The sequence below is a fragment of the Gymnodraco acuticeps genome, unplaced genomic scaffold (genome assembly GCF_902827175.1).
Source record: "Gymnodraco acuticeps unplaced genomic scaffold, fGymAcu1.1, whole genome shotgun sequence".
Lineage (NCBI taxonomy): Eukaryota > Metazoa > Chordata > Actinopteri > Perciformes > Bathydraconidae > Gymnodraco > Gymnodraco acuticeps.
Genome location: NW_022992339.1, coordinates 834,176 through 853,726, shown reverse-complemented (window position 1 = coordinate 853,726; position 19,551 = coordinate 834,176). Strand labels below are relative to the sequence as shown.

General features: G+C 42.6%; 1 protein-coding gene across 5 annotated transcripts in view; it reads left to right on the top strand.

The window, feature by feature from the left end:
• Positions 1 to 552: 552 nt before the first annotated feature.
• Positions 553 to 19,551, top strand: part of flna (filamin A, alpha (actin binding protein 280)) — a 60,826-nt gene continuing 41,827 nt past the window's right edge. For 3 of the 5 annotated variants that reach the window (XM_034208669.1, XM_034208670.1, XM_034208667.1), the window contains exons 1-2: positions 554 to 822; positions 8,236 to 8,710. In XM_034208669.1, the coding sequence (XP_034064560.1) occupies positions 8,341 to 8,710 (370 nt within the window). In that variant the 5' untranslated portion in view covers positions 554 to 822; positions 8,236 to 8,340. Of the gene's footprint in view, positions 823 to 8,235; positions 8,711 to 19,551 lie in introns of those variants that run through there. The other 2 variants (XM_034208671.1, XM_034208668.1) reach the window with 2 other exon arrangements.

The following is a 19,551-nucleotide window of genomic DNA, read 5'->3' as shown; positions in this document are numbered from 1 at the left end:
ATATGGATTAATAGACGAAATAAACACACACACTTTTGAATCACTTAAAGTACCACAACAAAATGAGATAATGAGATAAAGCAGCTCCATGAATGGGTGACATAGGCCAACCAATAACACATTCCACCTAACTTTGTGATAAATACTGTCAGCCAGCTATACCATGACTCTTATCACAAAGTATGAATCTGAAATATGACCTTCACCACAGAAGTCAGTGACTTTCAGATGATTTAATAGGTCTAGCGCAGAACAAGAAACATTCCTTTTCTGTTCCTGTGACCTTAAAGGAACAGAAAATAGTAACTTGGTGATAATGAATGACTTATATACATTAAATAAGGTAAGAGTATGTGTCATATATTGTCTCACACACAAACACAGAACAGACGCAGGGAGGGGGATGCACGTCATACCTTTATAATCCCAAAGGCGCGGTCATGACGTCACCCATTTCAAAAAGGGTGAAAAGGGAAAGAGGCACAGAGCAAGAGAGAGAAAGAGAGAGAGTCACACCCCCAGCATCTCTGTTGCTTCAGTCGTTTACCAATTAAGGCTGTCCCGGTGCAGGACAGAGAGAGAAGGAGAGAGACAGAGGAAGAGCGGAGGGACTATCTATTTTTGTATTCCTTTACGCCACCGGCACATCCAATACACCCATTTTCCCCCACCGGGACTCACTGCGCGTGGGGAGGGAGGTCCGGGACCTTGGTCAGCACACACACACACCCACTGTGACCACAGGCACTGTAGCGCACTGACTGAACGGAGAGGACGCACACTGGAGGAGAGGACGCACACCGGGACAGAGGACACACACACGTAAGTTCTGTCGCGCCGGAGACTTGTTGTTGCGTGTGAGTGATGGTGCGGGAGGGTTTCCTCTCAGACGTTCTGTCTTGACTTAAATCTGGTGAATGGGTGAAGTTATCTTACACCTACGCCTTTACGCACACATTACGCACCACTAACCTTTCTAATGTATCCTGTCTGAGACTTTGGCACTGCTTACTCTAATATAATCGGCTCATATGGGGACAGTTTCACAGACAGTCAGGATGTCACAGGTGATGTAAAGAGCTGGAGCTCATCCATCCACCTCGCTTCATTCTGACACATGAAGTTTGTTAATGCTCACTGCAGCATCTCTCCCGTGTTACAATTGGGGGCTGCGCACCAAATAAGGTAATCCACCGACTGTGCTGGAGCTTTGTAAAAGCAGGGGGGCGGGGGAGTGGTGGCTAATTGCGCCCCCCGCTGGCGGGACAATGGGTTCATGTTCAACGAGTTAAAACACAAGTCATCACTCATAAAACACTTGATTTCGTTGTTAACGGTCTCCATACCGAGGAGAGAACGATGCTCATAGGAATGCTTTAGTTTGACCAGTTTCTGATGAGTCGAGTGAGAGACTGGGTGTGAAGTTGAAGCAGGCAGAACAAATGAGGTGCAGTGACAGAAATGAATCAACAAATGATTCAACATTAAACATTTTTTAAAGAATTTGCAAAGAAAAACATATATTTAAAGATGCACTGAAAACACTGAAACGTTAACTTTAATTAAATCTTCTAAAACATATGGAGAAGTCTCTTTGGAATAATTCTCTGTGTCACTGTGAGTCTTAAAACATGTGACCAAATTGTTAACTTTCTTTATTTAATCAATGTAGAGGTGAAGCTGTTAATATGCTGTGTGAGCAGAGCAATAAGATGTGCTCTAACATGGCCAGTAAAGCTGATTGTCATTCTTATCAGGAACATCTAATAAGATGAGTTTCACATGTCATAAACATTGTAATAGGGTGAAACTGATTATTTATTTATTTAATTTTGTAATGAGGCTGAAACACTGGAATGTGTGTTTTATTCCCATAGTGAGTGCAGTTTCCACACTTCTCTGGCACAGTTTCCCATGTTGGTCATAACATTCCCGTACACCCTTTACACAGTTGTGAAGAAATGTGTGTTTTCAGATTGTAGGTTTTGGAAGTTGGACTGTGTATGCTGGCTAAATGTTTGAGAGGCATTTCACGAGTTGTTGCAGCTTCTTGGTTTCATAACAGCTCTGAAATAAAGATGTGATGAGAGCCGAGACGGATAAGGAAGAGGGTGCAAGAAAACTTGCAGACCAAACCTGTCCTTATTTGACACTAAGTAGCCTACTTTCACCTAACACCTACCACCAAAACACACACACGCGCACGCACGCACGCACGCACGCACGCACGCACGCACGCACGCACGCACGCACGCACGCACACGCATGCACGCACGCACACACACACACACACACACACACACACACACACATTGTATCCACATTAAGGGGATTGCCATAACTTTGCTGTAATCTGTGCGTCTGACTTGCTCTCTCTCCACCCGCTATGCGTCTCATGTGGTTGGGCGGGGGGGGGGGGGGGCAGCGTTCTTCTCTCACATCCCTTCTGCTCGCTCAGGTTGTGGTTGATAGGGTGTGGGGAGTGATGATAACAACCTGTTGGCATGCACAGGGTACTGTTAGGCAGGAAACATGCATCTCAACAATGAACTGTTTAAACTCTCACTGTCTAACTTAGTATCCAATATACACCGCATGGTCACTCCATTCCTAATCGTTCATATTCAGCAGTTTATCTGATGTGTAATATGATCACAGCATCATTGCTCGTTCAAATAGGCCCTTTTGTTTCAGGCTGCACTTACTTTCTCAATACTTCATTCCTATCTGACAGCAGAGGCGTGAACTCGAGTCACATGACCAGGACTTGAATCAGACTAGAGTCCCCATCTATCTAAAAAAGACTTGCAATGACATGGATTTCACATGGGTTTGAGCCATTTGACTTAACAAATCTCATTTAATGAATTTGGGACTTTACCTGTATCTTCACGGTCTTGATGAGGGACTAGACCTGGGATAACCAGTATGGATCCGGGACTTATCAGGTTGACTTGGAACTTGACCTAAGACTTGACTTAGAACGTGTCAGTCTTGATTTGGGACTTGAGTGCAAATACTTGATACTGACTTGTGACTTGGCCTGACAGACATATTGAAGGAACACTCTGCTTTTTTTTTGTTCTTGCAATCCAGGAAGTGAAGATTATACTTCTGTTGCTCTAAACTAAAGGACTATTAGTAAACTCAATGTGAAACAACAGCGCAGGGTTTAGGCCTGTTATTCTGCCAACCCTTGGATTTAGCTACGTTTCCTAAAATGTTAACCCCACTTACAATTATACTAATATTTGAAATGTTTATAACTTTTTCAAATACTTTTTGGCTTCAGGGGCTGCCCCTACGCATGTTGCTGGCTCACTGACAGAGTAGAGTGACAAAGTCCCACTATTGGTGTTGGAGTGTTCCCATTGGCTGTTGCTCTTCCAAAATAAACATACAAACTCAATATGCCTTGTATCCTTTTCAAATTAAAAGCCCTGTGGATGATCAGAAAAATGTACTCGAAATGTGTCCTTTCAGACTACTTCATTCAATTGTTCTATTGGATATTGTTCGATAAATATGTTGCAATGTGTCAATGTGCAGTTGATTAAGAACTGTATATGATACTGAGTTGAATGGTAAAGCACCTAATAAGTACAATAATCAATCAGGTAATTATATATAGTGTAGTAGTGGAAAAAGTACAATGCAAGTCAAATAAAAGTTCCTCAGTGGTGTAAAGAAGCGTTTATTATATATACTGTATATATAATCAATCAATCAATCAACAACTTTATTAATCCCTCAAGGGGCAATTGGTTATGAGCAGCAGTTTATGTCATGTACACAGGCAGGAACTACAGGAAGAAAACACAAAGATACACCCGGGAGCAGAGATGTAGATCATTCCAATTTACACTATTAATAGTTCATAGCATCACAATAATAAATAAATAATCAAGTTAAAAGCCTTTCAAGAATTTAAAAGTTTGAGTGCAGAAGGGATGAATGATTTTGAAAAGTGATTAGTCTTTAGAGCAGGTAGAGCATATCTTCACCCTGATGGCAACAGACGAAATTCATGTGAGAGAACATGACCTGGAGAGGCCAGAATGCTCTCTGCTTTCCGCAGAATCTGTTGGTTACAGAAGGAGTTTAAGGACACATTCTAGGCAATGTATGGAATTAAGGTAATATGCTATGTGTCTTAACCACTAGCCCACTGGGATGCCCAAATAGGAAAGGAAATAATCATATTGGTGATATTTTGCAAAACACTAATTAGGTGTTTGAAAAGTCCAAGAATGCGTCCAGATTACAGGTGACAGTGAGAGACAATAGTGGATGCATTTAGAAAGTAAAGGTGTGACATGAGAAGCGTGTGAGGGGAAATAAAAGGTGTTATTCTAAGAACAAAACTGGGAACTGTAGCACCACAAAGGATCAGCAGAGGGAGCCAGATGGTAAGCAGAGAGGTGCGTTAGATCTTCAGACCCCGAGACGTCATGTGTCCCCACCCGCTCCGTCTCCTGTTTATTTCGTAAATTCCATTGAAACAATAGCCCACTCCGGATCGAAGATGTCACCACTTTCTCTCAGCCCTTACTCACTTACAGTCAGAACTGTATTGCTTTAGTGGTCAAAACATTTCTCTTTCATTGTGTCTTTTTGTTTTCTGTGTCCACATGCCTCCTTTCTCCTGTTCAATGAATCTGCCCTGCTTTCCTGCTCTGCCACACTCCCCATCATATGCTTTCTATTTTAATGATGGCCAACGCCTGTAAACTCTTGTTGCTATCGATATATAATGAATGGAAATGATGCACCAGAGGGACCGAATTATAGAAATCTATTGTTTTATTATTTGTAATGGTGTAAAAGCAAGCTGTGTGTGTGTGTGTGTGTGTGTGTGTGTGTGTGTGTGTGTGTGTGTGTGTGTGTGTGTGTGTGTGTGTGTGTGTGTGTGTGTGTGTGTGTGTGTGTGTGTGTGTGTGTGTGTGTGTGTGTGTGTGTGTGTGTGTGTGTGTGTACAAGAATAAGGCTCTTTTATCTTTTATTGGATTGTAATTAAAGCTGGGGACCCAGGGTTGTTATTGGGGAGAGTGGGATTCTTAAGATTCTCCCTTGACCAGACACTCAGGATCCGGGCACTCCTTGTTTAGTCAAAAAGCTGCAGAGTCCATCTCTCTCTGTCTTTATAGACCATGTTACTCCCAGAAGGAAAATGATTTGAAAGACATTACAGTTTTGTGTGTTGTTAAAAAATTCAATTTTATAAATAATACATGAGTGAGTCATGTTAATGGGGCACTCCACTAATTTAGTATTGCACACACACACACACACACACACACACACACACACACACACACACACACACACACACACACACACACACACACACACACACACACACACACACACACACACACACACACACACACACACACACACACACACACACACACCACACACACACACACACACACACACACACACACACACACACACACACACACACACACACACACACACACACACACACACATGTATGTTGCTGGCAGGCGAAAAGCTAATGTTTGTACATTGACTGGGCAAATACAAACAGTCCAAATGTGGGAAATGGCGAAACATGAAAGCACCCCTTCAGACTCTAAGCCCCCTGCAGAGCCACAGAAGAGAACATATAACTGTGTTCACATAATAAACTGATCATAACGTTCAAAGTTGGCTGAGTCCCTCTCCTATTATCTCAGGGCCTTTCTGTTGACAGTGTAAACATGTGCAAAGCATCTGGAATCAAATGTTTGCCAACTCAGAGCTTCTTTCTGTACTTTGTGACAAACTGAAAAGAAAAATCTATGTGCACAAAAAAGGAGAAAACAAGCATAACTCTGTGACGTCTCTTTTATCCCTCTGGGTTTCTCAAATATGTGTTTTCTGTCTCCTGGGACATATGATGAGCTCATCACAGGCGGGGTGCAGGGGCGGTTCTAGGGGGGGGGGCAGTGCCCACACCAACAATGACTTTGGACTGTGGCCCCCTTGAAAATGAAAAAAACAAAACAAAAACAGTTTAGGATTAAACGATTTCTTGGTTTACGGAATAGGCGTAACTAACGCTATTTGTCAATCTACTCGGACCCATAGAGCAGGGGTCTCCAACACGTCGATCGCGATCTACCGGTAGCTCGCAAGCCCTCAATAAGTAGCTCGCCAAGCAAATCCAAAATGTAAACAATATTTTTTTTAAAAGGAAATGTAATTAAAAGAATCTACCCTATGCATTAACGAAACCTCAATCATAGCGAACTCCATCTACTTACTTCAACTCTATATCTATCTAACACCCCTTCTCCCCCCACAATGAATATCGACCAATCACGTTCTTGCAACTGTTTAAAAGGGGAGGGATTAGTAAAATATGCATAGATAAAAAGAAAGAATGCTAAGTAGGTAACATAAGATAAGAATAAACAAGTTTAAATGATTTGTTATTGGTTGTGATCATATTCTAAAGATGTTTGGATTATTGAAAAGTATACAGCTCCCTTTCAGTGTTGAGAGCTGTATCCATAAATTCATGTTGTGCTCAAAGTGCACCAGATTGATGCATTTCACTTCAACATTTAAAGAAAAATCTTCTTGGGGGTGCATGCCCCCGGACCCCCCTAGAGGATGTGAGGTCCACCCCCAAATAAAGCAGGTTAAGATAATTAGATTGCATACATGTTCTTTTAGTAAACACTGAAAACGGGTCCCACAGACCCAAACAGCACACAAAGGTTAAAGGTCAGCATATAATAATGTTAAAATGTGCTAAATATATACACTGCAAAAAACAAAACAAAGTAGCTCACGACTTGTTTTATTTTTTTGAAAGTAGCTCTCATCCTAAAAAAGGCTGGAGACCCCTGCATTAGAGCGTAAAAACTGTAACTATAAGTATCTGAAATACATATGTGTACTGAAACAAATACCAATAACTGTATTGCATTGTTTTCTTATGCGTAATTACTTCATACTGCCTTTGTCTTTTTCGTCCTGCATTTATTGTGCCCCCCTCAGAAAATAACTGGCCCCAGCCTGGCCCCCCCACTCAAATTGGTCTAGAACCGCCACTGCGGGGGGTGGAATGTAATTTTCTCTAAATGGTACTCAAGTACTTTTACTTACGAAGAATTTGTATGTACTTTACTTGAGTATTTTCATTTTATGCTGCTTTATACCTGCCTACTCTACAACATTTTATACTTTTTACTCCCTTACACTTACATTAAGTTACTACTTTGCAGATTTAGATTATTAGTACAAAAATATAAATCAGCTAAAACATGAAAGCTGATTATAATCAGCTTTAAGTAGGCCTATATAGGGTATTTCAAATTAGCTCCACCTTTACCATGCATCAAAAGTCACAATTCAGTAATTTAATACATGATTCTGAAATGCCTTTATGTCTACCAAATACTTGTAGTACTTCATTATATTTTGATGCCAATACATTTGTACTTTTACTTATATTTTGAATCCAAGACTGTTACTTCTAATAGAGAATTTTGACAGTTTAGCATTGCTAATTTTACTTAGATAGCTGATACAATATGAGTACAGCGTGATGCATGACGGGAACACACAGGAGCCAGCAGAGGCGGAAAAAGTACTCAGATCTTGTACTTAAGTAGCTACAAGTAGAAGTACCAGAGTGTAGGAACACTCTGTTACAAGTAAAAGTACTGCATTCAAATCATCGTTCTCAAAGCTGGTAAAGGTGCAGCTAGTTTGAAGTACTTTGTATACTGCAGGGTAGCTTGTGAATTTACTCCAGGTGGAACTAAAGTCTGATTTAACACTTGATAATATTTCACATCATTCATCCAGATCTGTGAAGTAACTAAAGGTATTAAAGAAATGCAATGGAGTAAAAGTAGATCAGGATATTTCACTGCTTCTGGAAGATAAACAGAAACTTTACTAAGTATTTGTATTTCACATATTGCACATGTTGTTTTTTAATTATAAATGGTGGTGAGGAGTATGCTGTTTGTTCTCTTCCCTCTGTCGTACCAAGTAAAGACTGCCATGTTTAAGATTAGTTTGAATGTGAGTCCATTTCCTTAAAGTGGGACATAAAAAGTGTAACATCCCCCGTGTGCGAGCAGATCACATTTCTCCCGAAATGCCTCCCTTTCTGCTGCAATAACCGCCTCCTTTCTGAGCAGAATCTCTATCTGCGGGCTATAAGTCCCTCTCTGAGTTCACTCCTTTCTTTCTCTTTCTTCCCCTCAGACACAGACAGCAGAAAGTGAGAGAGAGAGGGAGCGGCCACCCAGAGCAGACCAGACTCCACCCAGAGCCCAGCCAGCGAACCAAGAGCCAGCCGAGCCCATAAAAATGAGTGGTGCACACCCCCGGCTCCACCAGAGCGCCGCGCCCGCTCCCAACGCTGTCTCCCCGGACAAGGACGCAGAAATGCCCGCCACGGAGAAGGACCTGGCCGAGGACGCGCCGTGGAAGAAGATCCAGCAGAACACCTTCACGCGCTGGTGTAACGAGCACCTAAAATGCGTCAACAAGAGGCTCGGGAACCTGCAGACGGACCTGGGCGACGGGCTGCGGCTCATCGGGCTCCTGGAGGTCCTGTCCCAGAAGAAGATGTTCAGAAAGTACAACCAGAGGCCCACTTTCCGCCAGATGCAGCTGGAGAACGTGTCGGTGGCGCTGGAGTTCCTGGACAAGGAGAACATAAAGCTGGTGTCCATAGGTGAGTGCAATAAATGAGTGTTGTCCTCTGCACCTCCATCAGGTGTCTCCTCTCCACTATGCCTATGTGTATCTTTAAGGAGTTAGTGGTGCTAAGCAACCGCTAAGTAGGACTTCAAATGGATGGTTATAATGGAAAGAAGTGAATGCATGCCTGCAGGGAGACTACGGTTGAGTAGCCTATGTTGCTGCCCAGAACAAAAAGAGAAGAAAAATGTGTCTTAGTAAAGAAAGTCCACTTTTGTACAGGGAGGTCGATCAGAGCAGGCGTTTCTCTGGTGCTTTTGTCTCGGCTGTCCACTTTTGAGGTGGCTCGTTTTGGGAGGAGGGGGTCTGCTGAGGGGCCCCGGGCTCTCTGTGCTCCCTGCTGCCTGGGCCGGGGCCGAGCCAAACCGTGTGGGCCAGGATGTAATTCAGGCCTAGTAGGATATGAGAGCTGATTCTGCACACACACACACACACACACACACACACACACACACACACACACACACACACACACACACACACACACACACACACACACACACACACACAGGGCTATTGTTTGTGCTCATGTCGTGCAGTGGGCTGTGGCTGGCTGGGTCTCCAGCTTTAGCAGGACTTGGCTCACACAGTGACTCTGAGTTTAATGGGCTTTGCCTACATGCAGCTGCATACCTGCTCACAGCAATGTGACTCTGCAGCTGTTTACTAGACTGACCGTGAAATAAAGTATTGTTCTGCTGAGCTGCTAAAAAACGAAGAGATTTAGATATAGCCTTTTCTCTAACAGAACAGAACAGATCTCGTCTTGCAGTGGCTCTCTTGGCTCTTTGATGGATTTAGTCCCAAATGTTGTATCAAACTCACAATGTGATTTTTGCCAGAGTGTCAGTAATGCCAATACCAAATACCAATACCAAAAGTGGCATTGTGAACAAGAAGTGTGGCATCATGTCAGATGTATTTTTCACCAGTAACCTCAGAGGTCTCATCCTCTACAAATCAAACGGATCCTTTGATTAAAACCAGTGAAAACACTGAATAAAGCAGTTTCACGTATAAAATTGGCATTGCTAACACGCTGCTTGACTGCCGCTAATGCTGACTCACCTTCAGTTTATGGCAGTGACCATCAACTGACGGCCCACGGGCCACATCCGGCCCGCCAGACATTCTCATCCGGCCCGCATGGCGGGGATGACTGTGGCGTTGGCGGTAGTGGTTAGTGCGTTCGCCCCCCACTAATTTTTTTTTTACATCGTCTCATGAGAAATGGGCAGTAGCCTGCGTACTGCGTAGCCTTCCCTGATTGATTGATTGATTGATTGAAAAGTTTATTAACAGCTTGTATATTGGGTACAGTACAGTACAGCTCAAAACATACAATTGTTAAGGGGATGCAGACCAGAGAAAGACTTTCGTCTTGTTTACATCAGGGTCCCCCATTTCCAATTCATCATGCCCTGCCCTGAAGAAGAAGTGATCCTTCGTTAGCGTGAAGAGTCTGCTAAGCTTTATGCGCTCCGCGGTACCTGAGCGTGCTCCACTAGTGACTATTGCTGCTGTTAGCTAACTAGCAACATTATCGTTCGTGTTAGAAAATCCTTAAAGATTGTTCAATTAACCAAATGAAAATAAGACACTAGTGTAGTGGTACATTTATCAAATACAAAAAAAAACAAATATATAACTTTAATTTGTGTAGTGCTAACCACCGAAACTGTAATGGCCGCTGGTCTTGTAACTTCCGTTAGCCAAAATGGCGATCGTTGAGTGTGTGAAGTGGCCAGCGTTCAACATTTTACTTCTGTATCGCTATGAGTGCACCGTCTGAGTACTCCTAATCTATTTAGCCCTACTTCAAATTGGGACGCACTTAAACAGTCAAAATAGTGAATGTACAGAAATACACACATCGAGACACAGTACAGTAGTAAAGGCAGTCTTCTTTTTAAACCTTCATCAGCAGAGACTGTGATTGTAGGGCCAGAAGAGGTGAGTGACTGGGTGCCAGTCAGACATGAGTGTGTCCCTGTCATCGCCTGCTGGGGGAATGTGTGGCTCACTGGATTATTTTCTCACACATGTTGTTGCTTCCTGCTGCAGCAAACAGGTGAAGACATGGCACTGTCTGCACCATATCAAGATTCCCAGAATTTAGGATAGGGTTTTATCGTGGTTTACAAAAAAACACTCTTTATAGAGAGGTGAAGGAATGACTCCTGAAGAGTTTGAACAAGTTTTTGGTTTGAGGCCTGAAATAAACTAAATGATCCTGTTATCGGGGACATTGTGAATATCCTCACTTGGTACAATACTGGGGGAAGTTATGGTTTATAAGTAGCTTATTTAACATATTTTTTATAATTATAGGGATAATATCATGTACATCGCAAATATTTTGGTCAGGGTAATAGTGACATACATTTTCCTTATGGACCCATACCTTCCCCAAACTCCATCAGAGCAGACAGGGGTTGAGCAGCTGAGGACAGATCACACCATCAGCAGAGGTTCTTATTATTCATGGTACAGTACCAGGCACCATGAGTCTGCTGTCTGCCCCTCCTGCAGCTGACTCACCCTCATCCTGCTCCTGTTGACTCATTTAATCTGAAGATGAGAGGGGAGTGCGCTCTCTTCTTCTACTTCCTCTTTTCAGTGCAGAAAGTGGGCACACCCAGCAGCAACCTTCACCACAAATGACCCTTCTGCCATCACTGCTCAGCATGAAGCATGAGGTCCCTCCCTTTTTCTCTGCTCTCAGCTCTTTTCTGTGATCTTTCACCACTTTACTTTAAAATGTTCTGCCCTTTTTGGACCATGCTGGCCACACCTCGTTTCTGTTCTCTTTTCACTTATCTTTTGCTTGCATGACAAAAATGCTAAGAATAGCCAAGCTAGGTGTTGCCCACATTCTTTTCTTTATGCCAATTATAATCATTATTGATTGATGTATTGATTATTTTCATTTATAAATGATTGGTAATGTCTGTAAAATATATAAAAAAAGTGATTTCCATCCCAGTTTCTCAAAGTCTAAGGTGCTTTAGATGTCTTGTTCTATCAGCCCAACCCAAAGATTTTCACTTTAATATATAATAAAATGACAAAAAGTTTCAAATCTCCGTATGTGAGAGCAGGAAAAAGTAGTTTTTTGCATGAACGATTAATCTAACCATTTATTATCGATAATTTATTTGTTGACTGATCATTGCGGCTCTGATGCTAAGCTAAGCTGTCTCCTGTCTCTACCTTCATATTGATCTTCATATGCTCATCAAAGCACTATTTGAAGTTTTGTTTGAGTCTGATATCAAAATGGTTGACGATACATTTTCTATTGATTGACTAATCCACTCACCATCTAAATCAATCAATCATCACCTAAATGTTGGAGGATTGCCCCAACAATTGCTGTTATTTGGCAATTGTAGTGTTAAGTCTGCTTTAAACGCAGCACCCGCCCGTGTCATTATCATCCCTGAGATGAGGGTTATTATGTGAAATGGTCCCTCAGCAGGCTGTGAAGTTAGATGATGTCAACATGCTGCAGTAAACTTTCTCACAGTCCAACACAGACTGCAGTTCACTGTGCACTGTAATGAAACTCCCCCCAAAAGGTCATCTCTCTCTGCAGTTTTGACAAAACCCCTCATGATCTGGCACCGGCAGCAGACACATTATAACTGATAAATAAAAACAAATCCAGAGAGACGTCACATGGAGTCTGCAGGGAGCAGTTACAGTGACAGGATGCCATCTACTTTAGTTAGCTATAGGGCTCCACAATTATTTCAATTGAGTGATTATACCATAATTAGTGAAATTAGTGAAATACCATAATTGCAATATGGCAAAATGTGTAAATATCTGGATGAAGAATTGTTGTGATCCGGCCAATCAACTGTAATCTACACAGACTTAATAAAAAAATCCTTGTTTGGTACAGATCCTCCTAAAAAATCAAACCATGGTCATTTTATTGTATTTTCAAGGATAATGTGAATAATGTTTAAAAAGTGATCAATCCCTCCAATATTTCAAATCATAACACAATTGTAATATCAGCTAATTAATTGTAATTAGTGATTTTGGACTTAATGAGGACAGAGACCCTGAAGGTAGCACTGGTGAAACCGACTGAGTTCCCCCATTATTCTTCATAATGTCGCGATAAACTCTGGTTGTGATTTGCATATGGTTTGTTGTGATTATAGAACATTCTTTAATTGATCTCATCTCTAATCCCGACTTCTGTGAGGACGTTCTTATGTGTAGAGGCAGCTTGAGTGCATTTTCACTCGTGTTTAAACAAGATACATTTCACTGTGCATCAATGTGATTGTGTTGAAACCATAACAAATTCCACAAGCTAAGCAGATAAATACTTTGTCACTCTTTTAAAAATGTATAATCATATTTTGTCCGCCCCGTTTTTAAAGCAGATCTTCATCTGTACTTGACTGGGCCTGTGTGCAGTTTTGGCTGCAGGTTGAGACGCAGCGCTGTGGGCCTGTCTCCTCCTGTTGCATTGTTAAATCCTAATGAAAGGTGTTCTATGCTGCTAATAAAGAATGGAGATAAACACGCTTATATCAGGAGGTATGTGCTCTTCTTAAACCAGCACTGAAGATGGGTTAATGTAGATCAAAGTGACATGTTTACAATGTTCCTCCTACAATTTATAAATGAAACTCCTGATCAATAAAACAAATCCTTGCTTTACCAATGTCAGTACACTAACAGGCTTTAGACCAGGAGCTTAGGGTGGCTATGCTAGCCAACTGTTAAACACAATTGAGTCAGTTTGCTAATAATCTTTCTATACCTATAAGCTCCTTTAAGAATTTTACAGTTTTCAATAAAGTAAAAAAAAAAAGATGGAACCCACCATTTTTATTGAAAACTTCATGTACGACTTGCTCAAAGGTACTGAGCATTAGCATTTCTTGTGTTGTATTGCTTTTTAATTTAATTTCTTGACAAAAGGTGGGCTCAGCTGTGAACAATCACACTGCTGAGCAATTCCTCGAAAGCCTTGTTAATTTCGCTCCGGTGTTCACACAACGTGACGTCATCAGTTATTTTGCATAAAGCACGGCTCTGTGCTCTTCTGTTTTTTTGTAACTAGGCGCCAGCTGCTTCTAGCAAATAACTTGAATTATAAATAGCTTTCCACAAGTATAAACTAGGCTTACCTTGGTGTGTTCTGATTGTGATGGAGTGTGTGTAGGGCGGGTGGTGGGATGAACTGATTTACTGTGATTGTGTCAACCTGCTTTGACTTGCGGTGCATGGCATTGTTAGATGAGGGCAGATACACAGAGCAGGGGAGGATACCTGACAAGATGCCTGACCTCTATTTGGATCAGACCATCCATATATGGAAATATTTTAATTTGCAAAAGCAACCGCTCACCGTCTAAAAACACCTAAAGATTCAGACTCAAAATCCCAGACGGATCAAGTGGCTTCATCACATTGACACAGAAACCCTGTCAATAGATATTTCTTTACAGCTGCCTATGTCATTAGAAATTAATTGTATTATTTCTCATGCATGACTTAACAGACAGACCATGGTATAAATGTATTGGTAATTTTTTTTATTGTAGCTACATTTAAATAGTCTCACTATGTACTTTGTCAAAGCCCCAAACCCCAAATAACAGCAAGCTGTAATTAAAGCTGCTGCAATCAATATTTTATATAAGCAATGGATGAAATGACAGGCAAATAAAAGAGTTGCTTATTAATTATTATAACAGACCCCAGAGGTTTCTGCAGTTCCTCCCTTTGTTCAACTCATTGTTTTGTTTTCACGGCCCACAACTTTCCTGTTTTAGCTTAATGTCTTTGTTCTTATCAGTTTGGAGTTCTGCAGCTGTTTTCAGCCAGAAGGCAATAAAATCTGAGCACACTACCCATCCAGCACCAAACAGCAGATGGACAACAGGCAGGGACTAGCTGGTGAACATATGGCGCATTTCCACTACAGCGCGGTTTAAGCGTGCCGTGCCCGGCCCGTTTTTGGTTGCGTTTCCACTAGGCGTAGTACCGGCTAGCGGGTACTATTTCACAGTTTTTCTGGCCCCATAAAATCGAGGTTCTTAGCGGGCCAACAACCAGGCTGAGTCGGGCTGAGTATGCTAAACTAGAGAGAGAATCGCTGGCAAGAGGGCTACAACTACAACAAGATGAACATATTTGACCGTGATTTAATTGTAATACACGTTTCAAAATGATGCCGAAGTAACAACATACTGATACTGGTTAGTAAAAACCATGAATTAATGCTTTGACAAGTCTGCAGACAGACGGCAGGCGAAAAACCTTTTAAAATGCGTGTTTTCTGAATGGAGATCGGCTAAGCTAACGCAGTATATGCTCCGACCGTCCACACTCACAACAACGGCCTATACAGACATAAATAAACCAGCGACTGTATTCGCCATGACACAGGCAGTCTGTGGTTTGTACTTTAACTTTTGTCTAGTTTCTGAACAGATATGAGGAGCTATGAGCTCTGAGGGCTAACAGCTAACGGCTGTGTTGTTTTTCTGTGGTTCTCATCGAAGATGACGTCACGGCTCCGCCTACACTGCGTTACTATAGTTACTGCCCCAGCTACTAAACTGTAATGGAAACGCAGCATAAAGTGAGCCAGGTACAAGGCCTAACTATACTAAGCCGAGCGAGGCCCTGCAATGGAAATGAGCCAATAGTGTAGCACTAGCAGCTAATGGAGACCAAAATGGAGTTAAAATGAGAGTGAGTGGTGGACTTGCATCATCAGGCAGCCGTAAACACAACTCCACATGAATGCTTCACCATATTAACTTTATAAGGTGATGATATGTCAAAACCATCTTTACAGCTAGTTTCCCCTACCCCCGGGGGGCCAAAACGTCACTTAATACAGGTATAAAACTATGTGTCCTGAGTAATTACAGTAACAATAACTAAGGCAACTCCCAAGACTCCTACAACTGCAGAGTCAGCTCAGGTAATGAAGACCTCTGTACACAAGCATCGGAAAATCTAAATGGTCTCTTTACTGCGAGCCTGCGTGTGTCAGCGATGTCATACAACATCAAGATGAATCTTCAGGAACAAGATAGAAATGAGAGAGTGAGGGCAGAGAGGAATGTTTGCCAGGGAGTGAGATAAGGCAGAGTTTAGCTTCAGTTAGGTCAAAATGGATCACTTCCTGCCAGCTCATTATCATTAGCATAACTTCCTGTCTGCACAGGCAAAGGGGACCGGTCAAGTGGATACTGAGGATTAGCCCAGTGCACATTCCTATTCAGTACAGTGGTATTCAGGCTATTGCATTACATCAGAGTTGGAAACTTGCCCCAGCACCCCATGCCTCATGTTCAGACCGAACAAGCAGACATATTCTTTACCTTACTCAGGAGATATTAAAGTGAATCGGTCCTTTGCACATAAACTACAGTGACACCATATCCTGCAATCTTAATAGTGCCGTCACCTACAAAAAGACCCATCATGATACCAGAACCATGTCTCTACTCTCTAAACCTGACTCCTTTTTGCCAGGCCACGGACTCTTGAGTTACTGTGAGACCAGACGCTGCTCTCCGGCTGATCGTAGTTCTCTCACAACAGTTTGTTAGAGCCGCCTGGTATTTATTAACCCCCCTCATTCATCATGTTCAGCGATGTCCTCCTCTCACCCCCTCAGCCTCTGTCCGAGCCCACCCCCTCAGCCTCTGTCCGAGCCAGAGGTCGCGTTAACCGAATATTTTCCGTCAATGACGGATTTTTTCTAACAATGACGGAAAAATCTGAAAGCAGTCCGTCATTTTGACAGATTAGAACACAACTCGGAACAGCGCCAAAATGCCCACCAGCGGCCCACATTATATTACATCCTTAGTGGCCAGGTAGACTGAGGGCGATCTACTGTACTCTACTGTAGTCGGTAACTATTATGTAGTCATTCACACCCCTGTCCAGTTGGTGGCGAGTGTGTGTATATTAAGTAGCTATTGTCTAGTCTAGTTTTTGACCTCGTTGTTTAACCGGCTTTAGAAATCGCAAAATGTCACGGCAGCTGATCGTCCGAAGCTTTTTTAATAAGCCCAGTAATTGTGATGGTGTGGATAAACCAGGTGAAAAGAGGGATTGATGCGGTGGAGGATGAAGGACAAGCCAGTAAGACTAAAACTGACAACGTTCAGACAGCGGCAGAGGGGCAAGCAAGTGGCAAGGAGTTCAAGCGGGAATACCGGGTTCAGTGGGAGCAAGAGTTTAAATGGCTGAGGAGGGAAGATGGCAAAATGTTCTGCGACATCTGTAGAAAAGATGAGTAACGGATTTGTCCGAGGGTGCACGACGATGCAGAGATCAGCGTTCAGGCTACAGCAGGTCAATTGAGTTGTTCTTGTTCTTGTTGTTTTGTTCATATTCTGATTGTAATTATCTCATTTAAAACGATGGCATGGTTCATATTTGCCTGTTTAGGCACAATGGTCACGGTGTTTTTAGCGGCCTCTGCTCCCTCTGCTGTGCCGTCAGTGCAGGAACAAATAGATCATTCCTGTTCGTGTTGACATGAAAAGTGACCACACGGTCGGTGTGTTTTTTTCTCCATGCCCTTAAAAGTTCTGTATGAATCATTAAAAAAAATGAATGAATTTGCTGCTCAGTACCCAAACATAAATATGAAATATGTCTCATCTCATCATTAAAACTCTTTAAAAACTTTTATCAAATAAAATGACGGGTAATAATGGATTATGACGGAAATGTTACGATCCTGTCCGTCCAAATGACGGACAACGAAAAAGTCTAACGCAACCACTGGTCCGAGCCCACCCCCTCAGCCTCTGTCCGAGCCCGTCCCTATAGCTGCTCCCGCTTTTCCTCATGCTTCTCATTTTTCCCTATCCCTTCAAACTTCATTTTGTAAATGTCTCACTAAATGATCCTTCCCCAGCCCATCCTCAGCGGGAGCTTTTGTCAGTGTGGGCTTTAAAAATGTCCCACACAGCACTTTTCCCTGCCTTGATTTCCTCTTTTCTATCTCGGCCCTCTCCCTTCCCCCCCCCCCCCCCCCTCGTCTGTAACCTGAGCCCAGGGAATGGGAGGGCTGCCAGGATCCAGTTTGCTTCTGCCCTTTTAAGGCTAAAAAATCAGGAGGAACTTTTTCCAGAGGAGGGAGTGAAGAGAAGAGAAGAGGAGGGGGGAGGAAGACTTGAAGGAATAGAAAGGAAGTGTAGTAGCTCTAGTATGGCTTGTTGCATGGAGGGAGGGAGGAAGGGAGGGAGGGTTAGGGAAAGAGAGAACTCCAGGTCATACCAGCTTTTGGATGTTTGAAGCTACAAGCTGAATTCATACAGTTGTAAAGCAAAGGTTTTGCTTTTTTGGTGTTTTACTTAAAGTTTCATGTGAAGTTGTGTCACTACCTCTTCTATCACAATCCCTGTTTAGCTCAGCACAGTTTTATTCATTCAAAAATGTTTACAGTGTAATCCAAGACCTAGTGGGATATATATGATTCCGATTACTGAAAGGAAAATGTGAGCAATAATCACTTACTATACTTGCCACTTTTTAAAATGCCAGTCATGAAATATAATACAGGATACAATAACACATTTGTATTAGAACACCAACTCTCCTAAGGACAATGCTGCATTCAGGTGCTTTGATGAGATGAGTTTATGAAACCTCTGAGCTTTTAAACAACACGTTGATAGCTGGTTCTGTGAATCCTCCCGGTCAGAAACAAATTGTTCTGCTTATTGTAGCACCACACGAATGAAGCACATATCTCGCAATGTAGATTTGAATTGGTTCTTCCTTAGCCAAAGCTACATACCAAGTTTTATGGAAATCAGTCCAGTGGTACCGGAGTCCTGCTGACGAAGACAAACACGCCGAGCCCATAATAACCCCATAGAAGCTAATAATGTAATATCTGTGTAGTATAGTAATCATGTAGGCACACACATATGGTCATGTCATGTGATTGTTTGTAATGTTCTATTATATATATGATACAAATAATAAATATGAGGATACTCTGAGCGGTGGAGAGGGAATGGAGAGACCACACGACTGGACCTGGCTGTCTGTTCTGTCCCTTTACAACGTCTCTAATGTGCTCCAGATGTTGAACCTGAATATAGTGCAGAAACGTTCCTCTCTGCTCCCCCCTCTCCCTCCCTGAGACGCTGGGATCGGGTCAGGCTGTGGGTCAGGGGTTGCTATGTTGTCAGAGCCATGGCACTGGGGGGAGGTGGGGGGGGGGTCTGCGGCAACGAGCCAAATGGATGAGTCATGGGAGTTTTTGGGGCAGATGGAGCATCAACAGCAGACACGCACATTCTCCATACGGTAGCTTCTGTTGCCTCTACATCTCGCACACACACACACACACACACACACACACACACACACACACACACACACACACACACACACACACACACAAGGAGGGGGGGGGTTATGAGTCAGCAGAGGGGGAGTCTGATCTGTGGCAGACTGTGTCCGTATATGGGCTCCATCAGGCCTGCTGGCTGTGGTCTGCTGGGAATGCTGGCAGATTCCTTGCATGTTTAGTGGCTTTGTGTGTGAGAGGCATGAATCAAAGAGCAACACACACATACACACCTCATCACAGAGCAAAGGGAACTGATGTCCTAACAATACCCGGCAGGAGGACACACTGCTGCTCTTCCCTTACATGATGCCCTTTAAAGAGCTGCAAAGATTACAAGAACAATATTATTAACAACAATAAGGATAATCGGTTTAGAGTTAGTCATTCTTCATGTGAAAATGTCAGTACAGATGGAAACCCTGAAAAGCAGAGGCAGGAGA